This window comes from Lytechinus variegatus, chromosome 12, assembly GCF_018143015.1.
Source record: "Lytechinus variegatus isolate NC3 chromosome 12, Lvar_3.0, whole genome shotgun sequence".
In the NCBI taxonomy this organism is placed as follows: Eukaryota; Metazoa; Echinodermata; class Echinoidea; order Temnopleuroida; family Toxopneustidae; genus Lytechinus; species Lytechinus variegatus.
In genome coordinates, this window is record NC_054751.1 from 449,882 (window position 1) to 468,779 (window position 18,898).

Below are 18,898 nucleotides of genomic sequence, written 5' to 3' on the forward strand. Positions count from 1 at the left end.
GTATTTCAGAATATTGAACAAAATGTAGTTAATACAATTAAAAGTGACGAATTTTCATCAAATAACCAACGGATGACGTAGCAGAGACATTAATAAAATCGATAACTAAACTTGCAAGATCTGCGGTGATTTTCTTGCTAACCCAATATAAAACCAACTGGCCCCCTGCATGCCTGTGCATGGCAGGCTCGGAGGAGATTCTCAATTGTGCAAACAATGACATGATAAACAGTTTTCCACCAAAATAATCACAAAATCGGTGGAAATAATTAACATGGATTCTCAGAGTACTGATTTGGAGATGTAATCGGAAAAGTTATATCAAGTTTTCATAACTAGATCTAATTGTTTCAGCTTTCTTTTCAAGTCTTGTTGTGTATGATGCCGCAATGTTTCATCTAAGTTTTAAGTTGACAATGTTTCACTTTGAAATTTTATTCATTTCTAAAACAGTTCTAGTTTTTTTTAAACGTATATTTAAAATTCACCAAATATCATTATTTTTGTTAGTTGACTGCATTGTTTTTGTTTGCTTGAAGTTTGAAATTGTTCCTTTTTTTCTATCCTACTTTCTTCATCCTTCTATCCTTCCTGTTTCCATTTTTTGTTCCATCTATCTTTATTTCTTTCTTTCCTGATCCTTTCTCTCTCTCCCCCTCTGTCATTTTTCTTTCTTTTCTTCTATCTAGCTCTTACCTGCCTTCTAAAATTTCCTTCATTCTTTCTTTCCTTAAACTTTTCTTTACTTCCTTCTCCCTTCCTTCTTTTTCTTTTCGTTCTTCCTCTCTTGATTCTTTCTCTCTTTCCCTTTTTATTCTTTATTATATTTTCCCTTCTATTTTTTTCTTTCCCTTCCTTCCTGTTCTTCTTCTTTCTTTTTCTTTCAGAGAATTAGAATGAAACATATTTCTTTCCTTCATTCTTTTTTCCTCTCCTTTTTTCTCTCTTTTTTTTTGGCTTTCTCTCCTTTATTTTGTCTTTCACACATTTATTCATCTTCCCTTAATTTCTTTGTCTTTCTTTCTATATTCAATTCAAAGAATGCTTTATACTTTTTTCTCCCTTTTATTCTTTCTTTCATCCTACTTTTTATTCTAACTTTCTTTTATTTTTTTCCCTTTTTCCCCTTCATTTTTTTTCTTTCTTCTCTATTAATCTCTTTTCTTTAATTCTTTCCTTTTTCTTTCGTTCACCCTCTATTCCAATTATTTATATTTTTCACGATTCTAATACTGTGTAGCCTTTCTTTCGTCTTCTTTTATTCTAACTTCCCTATTTTTTTTAATTTTTATTTCCCCTTCATTTTTTTGTTTCTTTCTTCTCAATTCATCTCTTTTCTTTGAGTCTTTTCTTTCTCTCCTTCATCATTTCGTTCACCCTCCCTTCCAATTCTTTATATTTTTTCACAAGTAGCCTTTCTTTCATCCTTCTTTTATTCTAACTTTCTTTTATTCTTTTCTATTTTTTTCCTTTATTTCCCCTTCATTTTTTCTTTCTCTCTTCTCAATTATCTTTTTTATTGTCGATTGTCCCGTATTTCAATTTGTGAAATCTGGTCACCCTGGATAATAGTAATGATATTGACTGGCTCTTCTTTCAGAAAACATCAAATATGTTGCCCTTGAAAGAACCATATTGCCCTCCTTTAAAGACTGGGCCAATATGATTCTGTTGCGGGTAACATATTTGATATTCCCCTCAAGGCCAGTCAATATTACATGAATATCGCACTCGTCTGCAGTTCATGCTTTATTGGCCTCAATTCTTAGAATATCTGTGGTATCCAATTCTGAGCAACCCAATATAATATGTTTTTTAGATATATGCAAGTGGATTTCAAAATAAGTTCGTACAGAATCCAATAAAATGACCACCCAAGTGTCATGTCTGTATAAATAAAAAATATGTGCCAAAGAATTCTGGAATGAACTCTGTAAATGCTCAGAAATTAGCCGGGGGGGGGAGTCAAATATATTGCTGTACACATGCATGACCAAAAAAAATATTACGAGGTTTTTTTTCAGTTTTGGACGTAGACCGTGAGTGCACTCAATAAGGGTATCAAAAACATGGGTTTTCAAAAATAATGGTCGTTTTGAAAGACTGATCAATGGTCAATCGCAGGGTCAAACACATTTTGGGTATGTGTTTTTTCCAAAGCTTTTTTGTTCTAAGACTAGCCAAACATGTTTAGGGTATGTTTTCCCCCAAGCTTTTTCCCAGGGCTATTTCCTCCTCGTTTCTGATAAGTGTTCAGATTATTCCCGATTGTGGTATTTCAACCCTAACTGCACTGGGGGGTATGCAATAACCATGAATATAGTTTTTTCTATTCAAATATATTGTTAGCAAGAAGACAACACTTGTCTAGGGGTCGTATTCTGACAACAACTTCTTAAGAGGCCAAAATGTGTAAATGAAGCTTGCAAAAACTTGTTTAGGGGGTTTATTTTGCACACACAGAAGAACTTGTTAGGGGGTGTTTGTAAATAATTTGGCCACGCATGTGTACAGTAATACATTTGACTGCCCCCCCCCCCCCCCCCCCCCCGGAAAATTAACAACACAAGCATGAACTTCTCAGGTCTGTTTTCGAAGAAGAATTCAATGTCCCACGTGTGCTTATCAATGTTAGGGACCTTCAGTGTAATTGGTTTTCGGCTTAGATTTCATGATTTCACAAAGTTCAGTTAAAGGGATGGTCCAGCCTGGAGATATTTATATCTCAATAAATAGAGTAAAATTCATAGAGCAAAATGCTGAAAATGTGATCAAAATTGGATAACAAATAAAGTTATTGAATTTTAAATATTTGCATTATTCCGTTGAAACAGTTTCAGGCATGTCTTTATGAATATTCATTAGGTGGGCTGATGTCATATCTGCACTTGTTCTTTTGTATTTCATTATATGAAATTAGGTTTATTCAAAAATTTTCTACCAAGAACTAAAACAACTGGACTGACAACTGATAAGTGCATTAGTTATTTATTGCTGCAACTTATTTCATCATAATGGAGACACATCATTTACACATGTATGAAAAAATGAAACATTTATGATTTCATGTAATAACTTAAGAAAAAGGAAAGTGGAGATGTGACATCATCAGCACCTCTAATGAATATTCATGACAATGTTCCTATAACTGTTTTCACAAAATATTGATTAACTTTAAAATTCAATAACTTTGTTATTTGTTATCCGATTTTGATGAAATTTTCAGTATTTTGCTTTGTGAATTTTACTCTATTTAAATATAGAAATTTTCAGCCTGGACCATCCCTTTAATCAACTGCACAAGATCTAGTTCTATGATGATGTAGGGACAATTAGTCTAGGTTTTACAGACTCTCTCATGAAGTTAGTGTAACTGCAACTACTTTCATTTATCTTTAAACCAGATGATAGTGAACGTCCCTGTAATATAAATTGGAGGTTTAATAGATTAAGGGCCTATAGTATAGGTTTGTTCCACTAGCCAGACTGACAGAAAGAATATCAAACATAAATACATGTATAATGATGTTTTAGCAGCCTTGTTTAATCATATTTTCATCTTGACATTAATATTGTATTATATACTGGACTATTGCAACAAAAAAAGGCAAAATCATTTTCCCAAAGATTTTGGTACAAAAGCCGAATGTTAAACATGACGGTGGTATGATTAGCGATATACAAAAAATGTCAAAGTGCTTGTATACATTATTCGGTATTGCATACATTGTACGGTATATACACACTCTTTACATACAAAGAGACTACGAGCACACTTCTACATTAACATGTGAAGATTGCCATTCAGCAAGTAGTCTGCAAATACAGACTCAAATTTGACACTTTGACGGGTCTGGGGTGAAGACTACATTCCAAACTCTCTGTGTCAAATAAGATTCAATAGAGGCAGCCACAGTACATAGTGTATCTAGTCTCAGTACTTCAGACTCTACATTATGCTTTATGCAAACTACAACAACCAAAGGTCTGTGCATGCAGACTATTCGGCAGGCACAATCTTCTTTATGCGTACATACATGTATGTATTAAAGGCCACTGGCATACATTAACACAGCGATCCTAATGTTCAGGAGGGGGGGGGGGGTGAACTATTGTGTCGCCCACACACTTAAAGGTCAAGTCCACCCTGGCAAAATGTTGATTTGAATCAATAGAGAAAAATCAAAGGACCAACTTAACTGAACCATAAAATGTTATAACAATGGTAATACCACATACTCAGGTAGGGATAAAACTTTGTTTCACAGGAAACTTTGGAACAAAATAGAATATTTCATATAAAAATACAAAAGAAATAGTGAGTGGGTTGGCATCAGTCCCCTCATTTGCATAACGAACAGGATGTGCATATAACTGTTTTGTGAAATAAAGCGAAACTTTAAAATGTCACAACTTTCTTATTTTACATCCAATTTCAATGAAATTTTTAGTGTTATGCTGTTGAATTTTTCTCTTTTTATTCTAATCCAACTTTTTTTTGGGGTGGACTTGTCCTTTCAAAAGCATGATGTCATGTATTCAGGCATGTGTACAAAGCTAATAAATGAAAACTTTAAAAGTGTTTGTTTTGCAGAGGTGCATTTAAAATGCATTGCTTCATTTTAGTCTTTGGCAGACACAAAATTTACGAATAATGAATAGCCACTTTGTCTACATTTGGTCTAATAACCATTTAGCCCATGCATTGTTTTGTCCAATTTCCAGTCAGGCTTAGCCTACTGCGTCTAATATGTACTCGGGTCTAACATCACTTAGGGGGTATTGCAACAAAACAGTTGTAATCATTTGAAAAATACAAATGTAAATTCAAAAGTGATGCAATCAATTTCAAACTGTAGCAAATTGATTTATACATGTTGTTACAAGAAGTAGACCAACAATCAATTGCAAATTTGCGATTTATTGAAAGACTTGCGATGATATGGGCACATAAAATCGACTCTTAATCGATCAAAAGTTTCTAGCAACACTACATTGTTTGATATACATGTAATTAGATGAAATGTTTATGAATCACATTTTCCTTCATCAAAGGGATGAAGAGGAAATTGGACGCTTGGGCATTAGACAAAATTAAAGTGAGAACAAGTGAGTATTAAACGAAGCCATGATTGGACCAAACGGTAGACCAAACTGACAGTAGACCAAGTGGGTTATGGCCCTGATGGTGTTAGACGATCTGACAATTTGACCATCTGGGGCCCGTTGCAGAAAGAGTTGCAATCAATTGCAACTCTTAAAGTCATGCGCAACTTGATTTTCAACCAATCAACAGCGCGCATTTGGGACTTGCGATTGATTTTTTGACTTGCGTTTTAACGCAACTCTTTTTGCAACAGGCCCCTGTTAGTATTCCAGATGGATACAAACAAAAACAAACTCTGGAAGCACACTGATAAAACAAACATACAATGGTGCCCAACTTTGGCAAAAGGTAGCAAGTGACACATCAGTCAAATTTGAGTTCTTGACGTTTCTGAAACACCCTTTGTATGTTGCACATTCAGGCAAAACATTTTTTTTGGGGGAGGGGGGAGAAATGATCATTCTATGGAAAGATATTGAAGAAAATATGCTGATAAATTTCACTGATGCCTATGTAAATGACAAACACACATTGCTCATGTATAACAAAAGATACTTTTGTAACTTGCTTCTTTTTGCCAGAGTACGGCAGAATGGTGCTCAAAAGTTGGTGAATCCCACCAGAAAATGAACATATTCAAAGAGTTCAAGTTCTGCCATGTTTTAGATATAACTGTGAAATCAAGTGATAAAACATTACATTCAATAAAGTTTGTTTTTCTGGGCTTGCCAAACATTATTGTGTTGTAGTTGTCTACATTCAACACTCAGCATGAAGGAGTGCATTCTGCCGAGGGGTTCACAAACTTTTCAGCACAACTGAAACTAGGATTTCTGAATGTGAAGTGTACCAAACTCGCAGAACAGCTGTATCAAGCAGTGGATCATCCATTTAGTCTGAATGGGCCCTGATCATCACACTGAATATAATTGTAAGACAAAAAGATCATTTACACTAGCAAGTTATCCATCTCAGACCCTGGAATGATCGAGTATGAAAGGTCTTTGTTAGCGAAAAAGTAAATTAGGCATTTATAAAATCTCCTCTCCAAACTCTTCCTTTAACATGATCTCATGCAAAAGCATTCTGTAGATATCCATTCAGCGTTTCCTTGCAAGTGTCTTTACAGCAACAAATATATGCAGGCTTTTTTACTTTCAAGCGTCAAAAGTTCATGCTTCTCCTTGTTTCCCAAAGCGAAGTGTCAGGGATCTCTTGATGTATTCCCAGTATTTCAGTCTGATGGCATCAACTTGGATTAGGACATCGCATAACTGAAACAGAGAAAAACAAATCAACTACAAAAATAGAAGATAGATTGGACATCGATATAAAAAAAGCTGATTATACAAAATGTCAGAAAGGCCTCTGAATGACTTCAAAACACTAACTCTTGTTGGCTGTAGCTATGAACCAAAGAAAAAAAAAAACCTTTAAATAAATTGTGTAATGATTCAGGTAATTTGCTGAAAAATGAATTATCTATTGTTGGGCATACTTAAAGCAGATACGAATCAGCAGCCTTAAAGGGGAAGTTCACCCTGAAAAACGTTTATTGTAAAAATAGCAGAAAAAACTAATCAAAACTGTTGTGAAGGTTTGAGATAAATCCATCAAAGAATATAAAGGTTATTAGAAATGTAATTATTTGATATGTGAGGTCATATGCAAGCAGCTTTCCAACAGTATATAAAATTGTAAAAAAAATCAACCAAAATTTCTCAGAGAATTGAGAATGGTTTTTACTTTACATTCAGTATATCAAGACATATCATTTCACACCCGTTACTAAAATGAAAACAAAAGTAAGTCATCATGAACCATAAAAAATTGAAATTTATACATTTTATATTCCAAAACATGGAGCAACTTAAAATTTTAACAACTTACTTAATCTTTAATAGATTTTCCTCAAACCTTTACCAATAATTTGTATTTTTTTTTTATAACAAACTTGTCTTTAGCCTGTAGAAATTGACATACATTCTAAATAATCAAGGATCATTTGGAAGAGTTAACATTACCTGGGTAGCTTTGAATAGTGTATCTTCTGGAGGAGTCTTGGATTCTAATTGGTCTTCATATATATCAACCATGAAGGCCAGAAGGAATGGAGATCTGATGTTCTCGTCGTACATATCCTGACAGGCTTGCATCAGTGCGGGAAAGCTGGAGATGTCTCTCAATGCTAACACCCTGAACAATTAAAAGGAAGCAAGAAAAAAATGGGTGACTCCATTTTCTAATCTGGTTGATTGATTATCCAAGTTCATGCATGCAGGGGCATACCCAGGATTTTCCAAAAGAGGGGGGGAGGGATTTTTGTGCCGAAAAAAAAAATTAACAAGCCACAAAACAAGGTCTTCATCCCTAATTAATGGTGATTTATGCCAGAAAAATTTGACAAGCCCTTCCCCCCAAATATTAATAAATGCAAAGAAAAAAAGAAGAGGACTTCATTTGCATGTGCACAACATTTTCCACAAACAAATATTTTTCTGGTTCTCAAGGGGGGGGGGCACAGGACGGATGTGCTCCTACCCGGATTCCCATTGCATGCAAATTCAAATTCAAACGTTTATTGATATAAAATCCTGACAATGATGAATCATCATCAAAACAAGGAAACATAAGAATGCATGAATGCCCTGAAGAGCTGCAGAATTGTGATCAAGTCTCAAGGCAATTCACAACAAGGTCAGGGTTTCAAATCCCACCTTGGCACCAAATGTAGTTCAACATACATGTTACGTTCACTCTACAACTTTTGATGAACCTGACATAAGATGGTTAGAGTGATGAATAACATACCCTTTGAGGTAACTCCATGAACTCTCATTATTCGGAGCCTTCTTGATGAATTCTACTGCATACCTAATGAAAATGAGAGAGAAAAGAACATTTCTTTGGTAAAAGCCCACTGCCCATATCCTTCAAATTCAGAGCTGGTCACCTGAAGTTTCTTTTTATCCTATTTTCCAGCCTAAAATCTTGTTTTTCTTCAAAATTTTGAAGAAAAAAAGATACAAAAAAATCGTCATTATTACAAGTTTCATAAATCCTATTGTATTTCTCGGAGGTAATCCTACAACCTAAGTCGGTCAGTCTATATGGATGAGTGTGGATCTAGTAGTATTATCTCTCTTTATTTATATCATTAGTTTTGGGGGTTGTAACAATTTGAAGTGGGAGTGATCTAAACCTGCTCTGATTGGTCTACAGGTAACTGTCTATCAAAACTTTCTCTGTTATAAGGGCTGTGGTCATGCTCTGTGCAAGTGACTGGGGCTGGAAGTGCGAGTCATACTTCTTAGAACTTTTGTTCCTTGAAGTTGGCTGATGTCACTGAGGGTTGGTCGTTTATGGTCAGGGTTTAGGAGTTAAATGGTATTGGGGGTTTTGGAATTCTTCGATGACATTAGGGGAGTTTGTAAACAAGAGAAGGTGAATGACTGAAATAATAACAGGAAGTTAAATACATACTACATAACAATACTTTGAATAATTAAAAGAAATAAAAAATTAATATGAAACTTACTTGACCTCTCTGTCTACGACACTCTCGTCACCGAACCCGGTCGTGTTGCTGATGACAAAGTATCTCTGATTCCAGGCCGAGTTGTTGCGGAGGTCATCTTGGAGCAGTCTATGCACGTAGTCAAGCTCCCCGTCCCACACCTTGAAAGCCTGCAGGACCCACTGGCGGTGAGACCAAGCGTGATAGTTCTTGGAGTCCTTCTCGAGGATGGATTCTGTGAAGTCTAACTCGTCGGAGGGGTCTTGGAGCCATTCTACGATCGCTCTCCTGTGGTGCCTGGGGGATGAATACACAGACATTTGAAAATGCTCTTAAAGGGAATATTAGGAGGGGTGAAGGAAGATATAAACATCAATGAAGACACTGACAATATTATTTGAAGAATAGTAGTAAACTGCAAGTTAATGAAGGAATCTATACCTATTTATGTATAAAAATTAATGTCACTTGCAAATTCAAATTTCTAGGCATTTTCATCATTTAGAAGTGGTTAGAATACGTGCTGAAACTACTGTTTAGGCCTCATCCACAAGCAAATACTGCATTTTAGAGGCCCTAAGTCATTATTTTGTAAATCAACATGACCGTATAAAGTAATTTTGATATTGATTTTCAATTTTGCTGAATTTGATTAGAATTAACACAGAAATATAACCACTACTAGTGTATTTAAACTAAAAGCACATATAACCAAAATATCTCAAGTTATGATCTTAAATCTATGGTGACACGACATGTGCTCCTGCGACATTTGCTCTTGGCTTAATATCTCAAAGAGTATAGGGTTAGAGTTAGGTTTGGTTCAGAATAATGTAAAGATAAGGATTGGGGTTTATTTAGCTTTGGACGCTTAAAAATAGATGTTATGTTTGGACCAACATGCAGATTTCCATTTGGAGCAATTGTCGCCAGAGCAAATGTCATGGAACCGCAGCTATTCCCTTACCAAACTTGATAATTCTTTGGATGATCTGAGATTACTTCTGAGATGTATTTCATTTCCTCACGTAAATCTTTCTTTAATGACTGCAATAATACTCTTCTGTAGTGCCTGGAAGTCAAAAGAAGCAGAATTCAAAGTGATGAATCTCAGTTAAAGAAAAGTATACAATACATACATGTAACAACAACAAGTGGAATGCCTCTGGCCGTCTCACCTGCATCACGCGGTTCAATATAGCAGCAGACTTTGAATACTACTCTAACTCGCACAAGATGTTCAGTGATACATGGTTACTCTTATGTCCACTTTTTATGAACTAGATCAATAAACTTACAGAGATATGATGGTTATTCAACAAAAACCCCAACATGGCCAAAGTTCATTGACCTTACATGACCTTCGACCTTGATCATGTGACCTGAAACTCGAACAGGATATTCAGTGATACTTGATTACTCTTATGTACAAGTTTCATGAATCAGATCCATAAACTTTCAAAGTTGTGATGGTAATTCAACAGATACACCCAATTCGGCCAAAGTTCATTGACCTTTGACCTTGGTCATGTGACCTGAAACGCGCACAGGATGTTCAGTGATACTTGATTACTCTAATGTCCAAGTTTAATGAACTAGACCAATAAACTTTCAAAGTTATGATGGTAATTCAACAGATACCCCCGAATCGGCAAAAGTTCATTGAGCCTCAATGACCTTTGACCTTAATCATGAGACCTGAAACTTGCACAAAATTTTCAGTGATGCTTGATTACTATTGTGTCCAAGTTTCATGAATCAGATCCATAAACTTTCAAAGTTATGATGGGAATTCAACAGATATCCCCATACGGTAAAAGTTCATTGACCCTAAATGACCTTTGACCTTGGTCATGTGACGTGAAACTCATGTAGGATGTTCAGTGATACTTGATTAACCTTATGTCCAAGTTTCATGAACTAGGTCCATATATTTTCTAAGTTATGATGACATTTCAAAAACTTAACCTCAGGTTAAGATTTCGATGTTGATTCCTCCAACATGGTCTAAGTTCATTGACCCTAAATGACCTTTGACCTTGGTCATGTGACATGAAACTCTAATAGGATGTTCAGTAATACTTGATTAACCTTATGGCCAAGTTTTATTAACTAGGTCCATATACTTTCTAAGTTATGACGTCATTTCAAAAAACTTAACCTCAGGTTAAGATTTGATGTTGACGCCGCCGCCGTCGGAAAAGCGGCACCTATAGTCTCACTTTGCTTCGCAGGTGAGACAAAAATGACAACAATAAAAATAATGATGATAAAAATAATAAAAACAAATAGGGTGTAAGAATTGCCCACACAAGTGGAATAATCTTATCATACTACTCTATCATACACTTGGTTTATAACAAAATTCAAACTTTCTTCTCAAAACCTAGGCTCTTTTGCAAACACAATGAAAAAAAACTGTGTCATCAGCTTTAATTACCATGGTCACAATCAGGGTGTCCATGAAAGTTACCACCAAAGGCAACATCATTTTCAATTGTCATTTTATGAAACTAGATCCTTTTCTGCTACTTTCAAATTGATCGTTTCTTAACGACCACTTTTACTGGGTGTTCACTTTTTGTAGAACAATTCAGAATTTCAGATAATTGTCAGAATTTCTCGATTTTTTGCAAAATTATTCATGTAATGAAAAGAGAAATGGTAAAGTTATCAATTACCAGACAGTATAATTAGCTGCGTTGAGTTCCACAGCATCTTTGGTAAGGTCCAGTGCTCTATCACTGCGTTCATCTGCCTTGAGTACAGCTCGTAAATAGTCAAATACATCTTGAACTGCAATATATAATTATTAAAACGTTTGAAGGTTCATCTCTAAGGTATTACATATAGGGTCAAAGCAATATTGTAGCCAATTTACATTTAAGTCTGGGCTCAAAACCCTAAATAAAATGCATGATTTCCTTTAAGTTAGCACGTGGTAACTCTTGCAATGCATGTTGTGCAATGGCACCCCGTCCCTGGCTCCGTGGAGATAAAGCACGTCAGTGATATGACATTAACCTACAGGAGCCTCCTCGCTAGGCACGACCCACTAGGTAGAAATCCTCTGCAAATTTTTTTGTGTGTGCGAGGTTAGTATTAAAGGTCAAGTCCACCTCAGAAAAATGTTGATTTGAATCAATAGAGAAAAATCAGACAAGCACAATGCTGACAATTTCATCAAAATCGGATGTAAAATAAGAAAGTTATGACATTTCAAAGTTTCGCTTGTATTTAACAAAATAGTTATGTGAACGAGCCAGTTGCATCCAAATGAGAGAGTCGATGATGTCACTCACTCACTATTTCTTTTGTTTTTTATTGTTTGGATTGTACAATATTTCAATTTTTACGAATTTGACGATTAGGACCTCCCGCGCCTGAAGCACAAAATGTTAAAAAACTGAAATTCCACGTGTTCAGGGAGGAATTAAACTTCATTTCACATGACAATGACAAGAAAATAAAAATAGTTCATATTTCAAATAATAAAATACAAAAGAAATGGGGAGTGAGTGATTTCATCAGTTCCTCATTTGCATACCGACCGAGATGTGCATATAACTGTTTTGTGAAATGAAGCAAAACTTTAAAATGCCATAACTTTCTTATTTTACATCTGATTTTGATGAAATTTTCAGTGTTATTTTTGCTTAATTTTTCTCTTTTTATTCAAATCAAGTTTTTGTTGGGCTGGACTTGTCCTTTAACTTTGTTAGTATACTTATACTATAACCTCGCACGACTCATTCAATGAACAAGGTTATGAATATGATGACTCGCACTAGACCATGAGTGCTGAGACAATCCCAATTCTCTGGCCAGGCAGTGCCTATCTGATTATGACGATTTAACAGTAGAGGTGCACGGCCAATATGGGAAAAGGACAAAAGAAACACCAACAAAAGCATGATTTTTTCCACCCAAAATTTTGTCTCACTGAGGTCAGGTAGATGGTGAAAAGGGGTAATTTTTCATGAGGAATCTGCTCATCACATTTTTATTTGCCGCCAAGGTAATCCTTTTGCAGCAAATGTAAACAAAGGACATTGGTCTCCAAAACTGGAGACTGTCTCTAAAATTGGATACCCAAATTCTTTACAAGTCTCTGATATTGGATATAATCTCCCATATTAAAGACAGTCTCTAATTGGCTGTGTGCCTCTAGGGCCACTCCTAGTACCAATGAGGTCCAAACATTACATGTATGGACCTCATAGGCGACATCAGTGCTAAAATTGGGTTAGAGATTTATGTGGATCTAAATTTATTGTAATTTCAACAAAAGTACTAGCTAAATTTGAGGCTTTTGTTGAAATTTTGCTTTAATGATACATTAATGCTTCAATAAGTAATAAAAAATTGAAAGAAATGAAGGGGAACTTACATTTTGACGACTTTTTCCTGATTTTCTTGGCAGTTGTCCTTCACTTCTGACTCTCGATCGGACCTGATATGCAGATCACGTATACGCGTTCTCGTCAGGTGATCGGTCGGTTATTCTTTTCGCCAGATGTTGATAATTATATATTTCATAACGCAGCGTTCATCGCAAATTTAGCTGAAAGAGATTGAAGTTGAACAGCGCAAGCTTTAATTTATTCAGAAATAACGTTTGATTGCACAAGTTTCGCCTCGGACATTTAGGATCATTTGGTCCCATATTGGCGTAACTACGGGGGGGGGGGGTGTCCCTACCACCGTCCACACCGGGCGTCCACAAGCCAGCAATTATCTTTTTTCTCTTTTTTTAACCAAAATGCTTCCCCCCAGAAAAAAAGAACCAGGGTTAAAGAGAAAGACAATTATGATAGAGGAACACAAAATACTTTATTTTTTCAGCTTTTAATGCATCGACTTATAATCAAATATTAAATGGGGCTTAGAACATTTTTTTAAAAAGTCAATTAATAAAAATATTCCGCTCTTCGGGATTTGAGCTTTCATGAAATATCCGATCTTTTTCATGATTACCGAAAATACTTCAAATGTCAAAAAAAAAATTATCGGTGTAGTAGCTGATACCTTGCGCCCGCCTTAATTATTTTAATGTTGAGATACTTTGCTTTAATTTAATGAATTCCTAAAAGCATTAATTCTCAGATCATTTGTCGCAATCGAATGATTCGATTGGTAAGCTAGTTGTATAATTATTATGATTCATGAATTGTTTAAAATGTGTCTCTCTATCAGTTTTGAATATTTAAAAAAATGTCAGCTCGTGCTTTTTGCTCGCAATATTTTGATTAGTAAGAAATTCTTGTGTATGCGAGTTTGATACATAAATAACTAGAGAGAGAGGGGGGGGGGGGTGTCCCTCAGCTACTTGTCCTTGCTTATTCCAATTTTTTTTATTATGCTCGTGTTGTGAGTATTTCAAAGTCTTTTCTTTTTCTCACCCTTTTTATTGTCTCGGAGCTTCCCTCTATTTCTTTGCTACGATGTATAGCCCATCTTACTTGTTTCATTTTTTTATGTTCTCATTTCATTGAAAACATAATTATTAAACTGACGTAGAAGACTTTACAACAAAATTTTGATATTGTTTTTTCTTGTTTGTTTGGCTTTCTTTTTTCTTCTCCTCAGTCCTTTTTCTAATTAGTTTCCCTTTCCTTATTTTATATTATTTCATTTCATGAGGCATCCGCCAACTTATATACAACAACAAACGTTAGAGGCGGATATCCAGTAAGGGGGCGTGGTGGTGTGCCCTCTAAAAAGAGGAAAATAGGAAGGAAAAAAAGCAGGATTTATCTTGGTGAAGATGATAGTGGTGGTAATGGTGGCGGTGATGATGATGATGATGATGATAATAATGATGGTGGTAGTGGTGATAAAGATGAGAATGAAGTTGGTGACGATGATATGATGATGATGTAATTTTGTCTTTAAAAAAATAATAGTGCAAAGGCGAAATCATTTAAAGTTTATTATGAAAATAGCAGAAAAAAATAATTTGAAAAATTGTACGTATGCGTATGGAAAATCTATCCCCCACCAAAAAAGAAAAAAAGTGAGATTTTGTTTTGTTATTTGTGACGGCGTAGGCCTATGCGAACAGCTGTGTGATATAATTATGGTAAAAAAAGTAAATGAAATGCCAAGAAATACATGATAATGACTTTTATTGTACATTCAGTATATCAGTAGATAAATTCATACTCGTTCCAAAAAAAGAAGAAAGTGGGTATATTATGGACCATTAAAAATGGGCAGTTGCTCTATATATTATATTACATAGAATATATAGAGCAACTGCTCGTGTGTAGCGGTAAGTTATTCACCTGATCTACATAATTCATGCGGCGCACGGCGCGTGCGCAATGTTTATTATTGTTGTGAATACAATGAATGTCATCAAAAACATAATAACACAGATCAAATAGTGCCAGCTCGACGCGCAAAATGAGAAAAAAATATATATTTTCTGCCCTGATAATTTGATAACCCTAACCTAACCCAATTTCTAAGTATTTTTATCATAAACAGGATAACTATATACAATGATTGAAATTAACTTTATATTCTTTTGCGAACAAAATGAATATGAAAGACAGCTTTTTGATAAAGAACACAGTTTTAGAGCGTTAGAGCGCGATTTATACCTACAACCGCTAACATAGGCGGATCCAGGGGGGCCGAGGGGCCCGGGCCCCCCTATTGGCGGAGCAAAAAAAGAAAAAAAAAGAAAGGAAAAAAGAAAAGGAAGGGAAAAGAGAGGAAAAAAGAAGAAAGGCAAACATAAGAGGAGGAACATGATTAAATGAAATAACATTAGGGGAAGACTCTGAAAATAATTTTTTTTAAATCTATTTGTTAGGATAAAAAATTTTCGCTCGCGCTTCGCGCCTTATTGTCTTTTAGGGTATTTGCATATCTTGCTCAATATGGAGCTTGAAAAATCAAACTTTGAAGTCATTATACAAAACATATTTCAGCTGGGAAATTGAACTTTCATTATTTTGTTTCATTTACAAATTGATTTTTAAAAAGTGCTCTGTAAAAATGTCTGTGATATCATCTGAACATTATCATTTTCTGCTTGCGCTGCGCGCTCGCAAAATTTGAATTTTCAGGTACGTATTATTTTCCTGTATTCCATAAAGTTCTCAAAAAGTTCCCTATTCAGGTCAGATTGTTAAAACGTATCAGCTAGCGCCGCACGCTATAGCATTTGGATTAGTCGGTTATGTATATCCCAATATTAATTCTAAATCAAACTAATTTGATGACAGTTTATCAAAAACTTCGACTCGCGATTTCTGCTCGCATTGATAGATATATAATGCCTCTTATGCATAATTACAAAGTGCTTTAAATGTCCAGTTTTCAGGCCATAAAATTAACACATTTCGCGCTCCCATGCGAGAGAAATAGGAAGATGGTCATCAATTTCATATGATGACATAATGCCCTCATAGCATGTTCCGGTCCTATGTAAAAACTCAAAGTAATAAAAATAAAATACATCAGCTCTTTTTTAACTGTGATCCATCACAATTCACAATTTTCCCACAAAGTGTTTGCATTACAGAGCTTAAATTCACCCTTTGTTATATCATATATTTTTAGCTCGCGCTTTGCGCTCTCTTTATTGATTTTCATGATAAGAAAGTTACTTAGAATACCCAAATTCTAGGTCGAAATCTAAAACACACGTTAATTCAGATACGCAGATTGTTCTCTATTTAAATCATTATCCAGTTTCAGATCACAATATCAAAAAGTGTCTGCTCGCGGATAAATAACTTATCCTTTTCATGATAAAACATGAATAGTGCGTCCAGAATCTTTCCCCATAATTTTGTTTACCCATCACATTTCTCCTATTTTCTCCTCCCTTTTATTTTCCATTAATTTTTCTTTCGTTCACTTTTTTTCTGTCCTCTTTTCCCATAATTTATTTTACCCATCACATTTCTCCCTATTTACTCTTCCCTTTTATTTTCCATTAATTTTTCTTTCGTTCACTTTTTTTCTGTCGCCTTTCCCCTTCTAAGTTCTATTTTTTTTCTCGTCTCACCGCTTTTCCTCATCCCCAGCCCTCGATCGACGCCCGTGCAGATTCGCAAACAATATCAAGAGTATATGTCTACTTGCAAGGGCGGAAATCTCTCCCCAAAGGTAGGGGGACCAGGGGCTGGAAAATTTGACAAGCAAAAAACAAACAAAAAAAGAAGGTTTATCACCCTCTAAAGAAGGTCATCTTGACCAAAAGAAATTTGACAAGCAAACAAGCAAAAAAAAGGGGGCATGCCAAAAGTAAGATCGTCTCTTCCAAAATACATTTCGAATTTGAACGACATGACCAAAAATAGTAGGGGGACATTTCATAATGTGCCCCCTACTATTTTGGGTGAGGGGACATGTCCCCCGGCCCTGGGGTTTGCGCCCATGTGGGTGGGGGTGTTGCGCCTCCCTATCGGGATCATATCACAGCGAGTATACACTCTTCCATATTGGAAGAGTGTTTACTCGCTGAGATTTCGATCTCACACATAATTTTATAAAAAAAAATAGAACAGCTACGCCTTGAACACAGGCCAAAATGCCTAACGATTTCTCCGCGGCATTAACAACTCTCGTAAAGGGCGCTCCATTTATAAATAACGTTGCATGAACAGCTCTCTATGGCGACGGAATTTACCGCGGAATTGCAGCCAGCAGCGTGGGAAATTGGCAGAAAATTCAAGAAGAGAACCGGTGAGTACCGATTTAACAGTATTCATGTATTAATTAATATTTATTTAATCATAAGAATAATTTTTTTTTACGGAAAGAAAGCTTAGTTCTAAGCTAGGGCGGCCCAAATGCGCGTGAGTGGAGTCCCAGTTTCTTAACACGGGTAAGTATTGCGGTGTCGCCTAGAGTGTCTAGGGCCTACTGTTTAAAAATATTTGATGCCCAATGTTACTTCTATATTCCAGTTTTCCACATCATCCAATGATAATAATAGGGTGGGTATATTTTGGTGCCAGGTGTCAAGATCCCCCCCTCATCTTCTCCTGTTCAGTCACTTTTCTTGCTTTCCAAATGACAATTCCACGTCTGGCACAAATTCAATTTGTAAGTCATGCCATGCCCATGGCACAATTTCCAGTGTATGGGACTGAAGAAAAAAAATATTTAAACAGCAAAAAAAAACAAGTCTACCTACATCTTTCTGAGTACGCAATACGGACTACAGGGTTGGGGCCATCGTCTTGAGGAACTGGTTTAATATCACTCCACTCAGGACGATCTCGATAAAACTGGAACGTCATATCGTCATCGAATTCAGATCCAGAATCAGCATCGACTTCTTGAGCAGCCATGGTTTACCGTACTCTCTAGTCTAAAATGCGCTTGCGCTTGAGGTATTGAGCTCCTTCATGCTTGGCTCGCTCGCTCGCGATCTGTCCAAGCTAGCAAATTCAAAGCAAGCCCCTCCCTCCCCACCCTCCCTTGATTTTAGTCTTCCTTTTCTTGTTTAGGTTTCAAATAAATGTTCAAGCATTTTTAGGCTATATAGACTACCTTACATTAATCATTGACTTTCCTTTCCCATCATTCATGCCTGGGGATTCATGGTACCCCCGCACGCCCCTGGCCCCTTAGGATTGGACTATCCCCTTTCTGTCTCTTTCCATACTCTTCCCTGCATACATTCGTAATTCCGAAGCTTCGTAATTCCGAAGGTTCGGTTATTCCGAAGGTTCGTATTTCCGAAGGTTCGTAATTCCGAAGGTTCGTCAATCCGAAAACGAAATAAGGTTCGTAATTCCGAAGGTTCGTTAATCCGAAAACGAAATAAGGTTCGTAATTCCGAAGGTTCGTTAATCCGAAAACAAAATAAGGTTCGTAATTCCGAAGGTTCGTTAATCCGAAAACGAAATAAGGTTCGTAATTCCGAAGGTTCGTTAATCCGAAAACGAAATAAGGTTCGTTAATCCGAAAACGAAATAAGGTTCGTTAATCCGAAAACGAAATAAGGTTCGTTAATCCGAAAATTAAATAAGGTTCGTATTTCCGAAAATGAAAATAATTCATTTTGGTAACAAAACGATGTTGTCATTACAAGATTACACGATATTATGCAATGATAGTAATAACGATCGATGATACATGCGTGTGTTGGGGCCAAAGCATGTATTTCATTAAGAATATAGGCGCCCTGATCAAGCATAGGCTAATTTCGATTTTATCTGAGCAATATATTGCTGCCTATAAGCAAATTTGCTGGTTTAATTAAAGATGCAGGGGATCAAGTGTGTTGGAAGCGTGCGAGCAAC

General features: G+C 35.9%; 1 protein-coding gene across 1 annotated transcript; it reads right to left on the reverse strand.

The window, feature by feature from the left end:
* Positions 1–6,211: 6,211 nt before the first annotated feature.
* Positions 6,212–17,964, reverse strand: LOC121425075 (protein farnesyltransferase/geranylgeranyltransferase type-1 subunit alpha-like). Its single transcript, XM_041621036.1, has 7 exons — positions 17,785–17,964; positions 11,306–11,420; positions 9,592–9,696; positions 8,646–8,921; positions 7,919–7,981; positions 7,132–7,303; positions 6,212–6,381 (listed from the first exon to the last, which is right to left on the reverse strand). The coding sequence occupies exons 1-7, from the start codon at positions 17,939–17,941 to the stop codon at positions 6,280–6,282; spliced, it is 990 nt and encodes a 329-aa protein (XP_041476970.1). The 5' UTR covers positions 17,942–17,964; the 3' UTR covers positions 6,212–6,279.
* Positions 17,965–18,898: the final 934 nt, after the last annotated feature.

Bases quoted from the DNA above. Each gene is read 5' to 3' on its own strand.
- LOC121425075 (XM_041621036.1), bottom strand. From the start codon at position 17,941: ATGGCTGCTCAAGAAGTCGATGCTGATTCTGGATCTGAATTCGATGAC. The intron at 11,421-17,784 runs GTAGGTAGACTT...TATATATTGCAG, and splicing joins TATTGCGTACTCAGAAAGAT to TTCAAGATGTATTTGACTAT. The intron at 8,922-9,591 runs GTAAGGGAATAG...TTCATCCCCCAG, and splicing joins CCAAAGAATTATCAAGTTTG to GCACCACAGGAGAGCGATCG.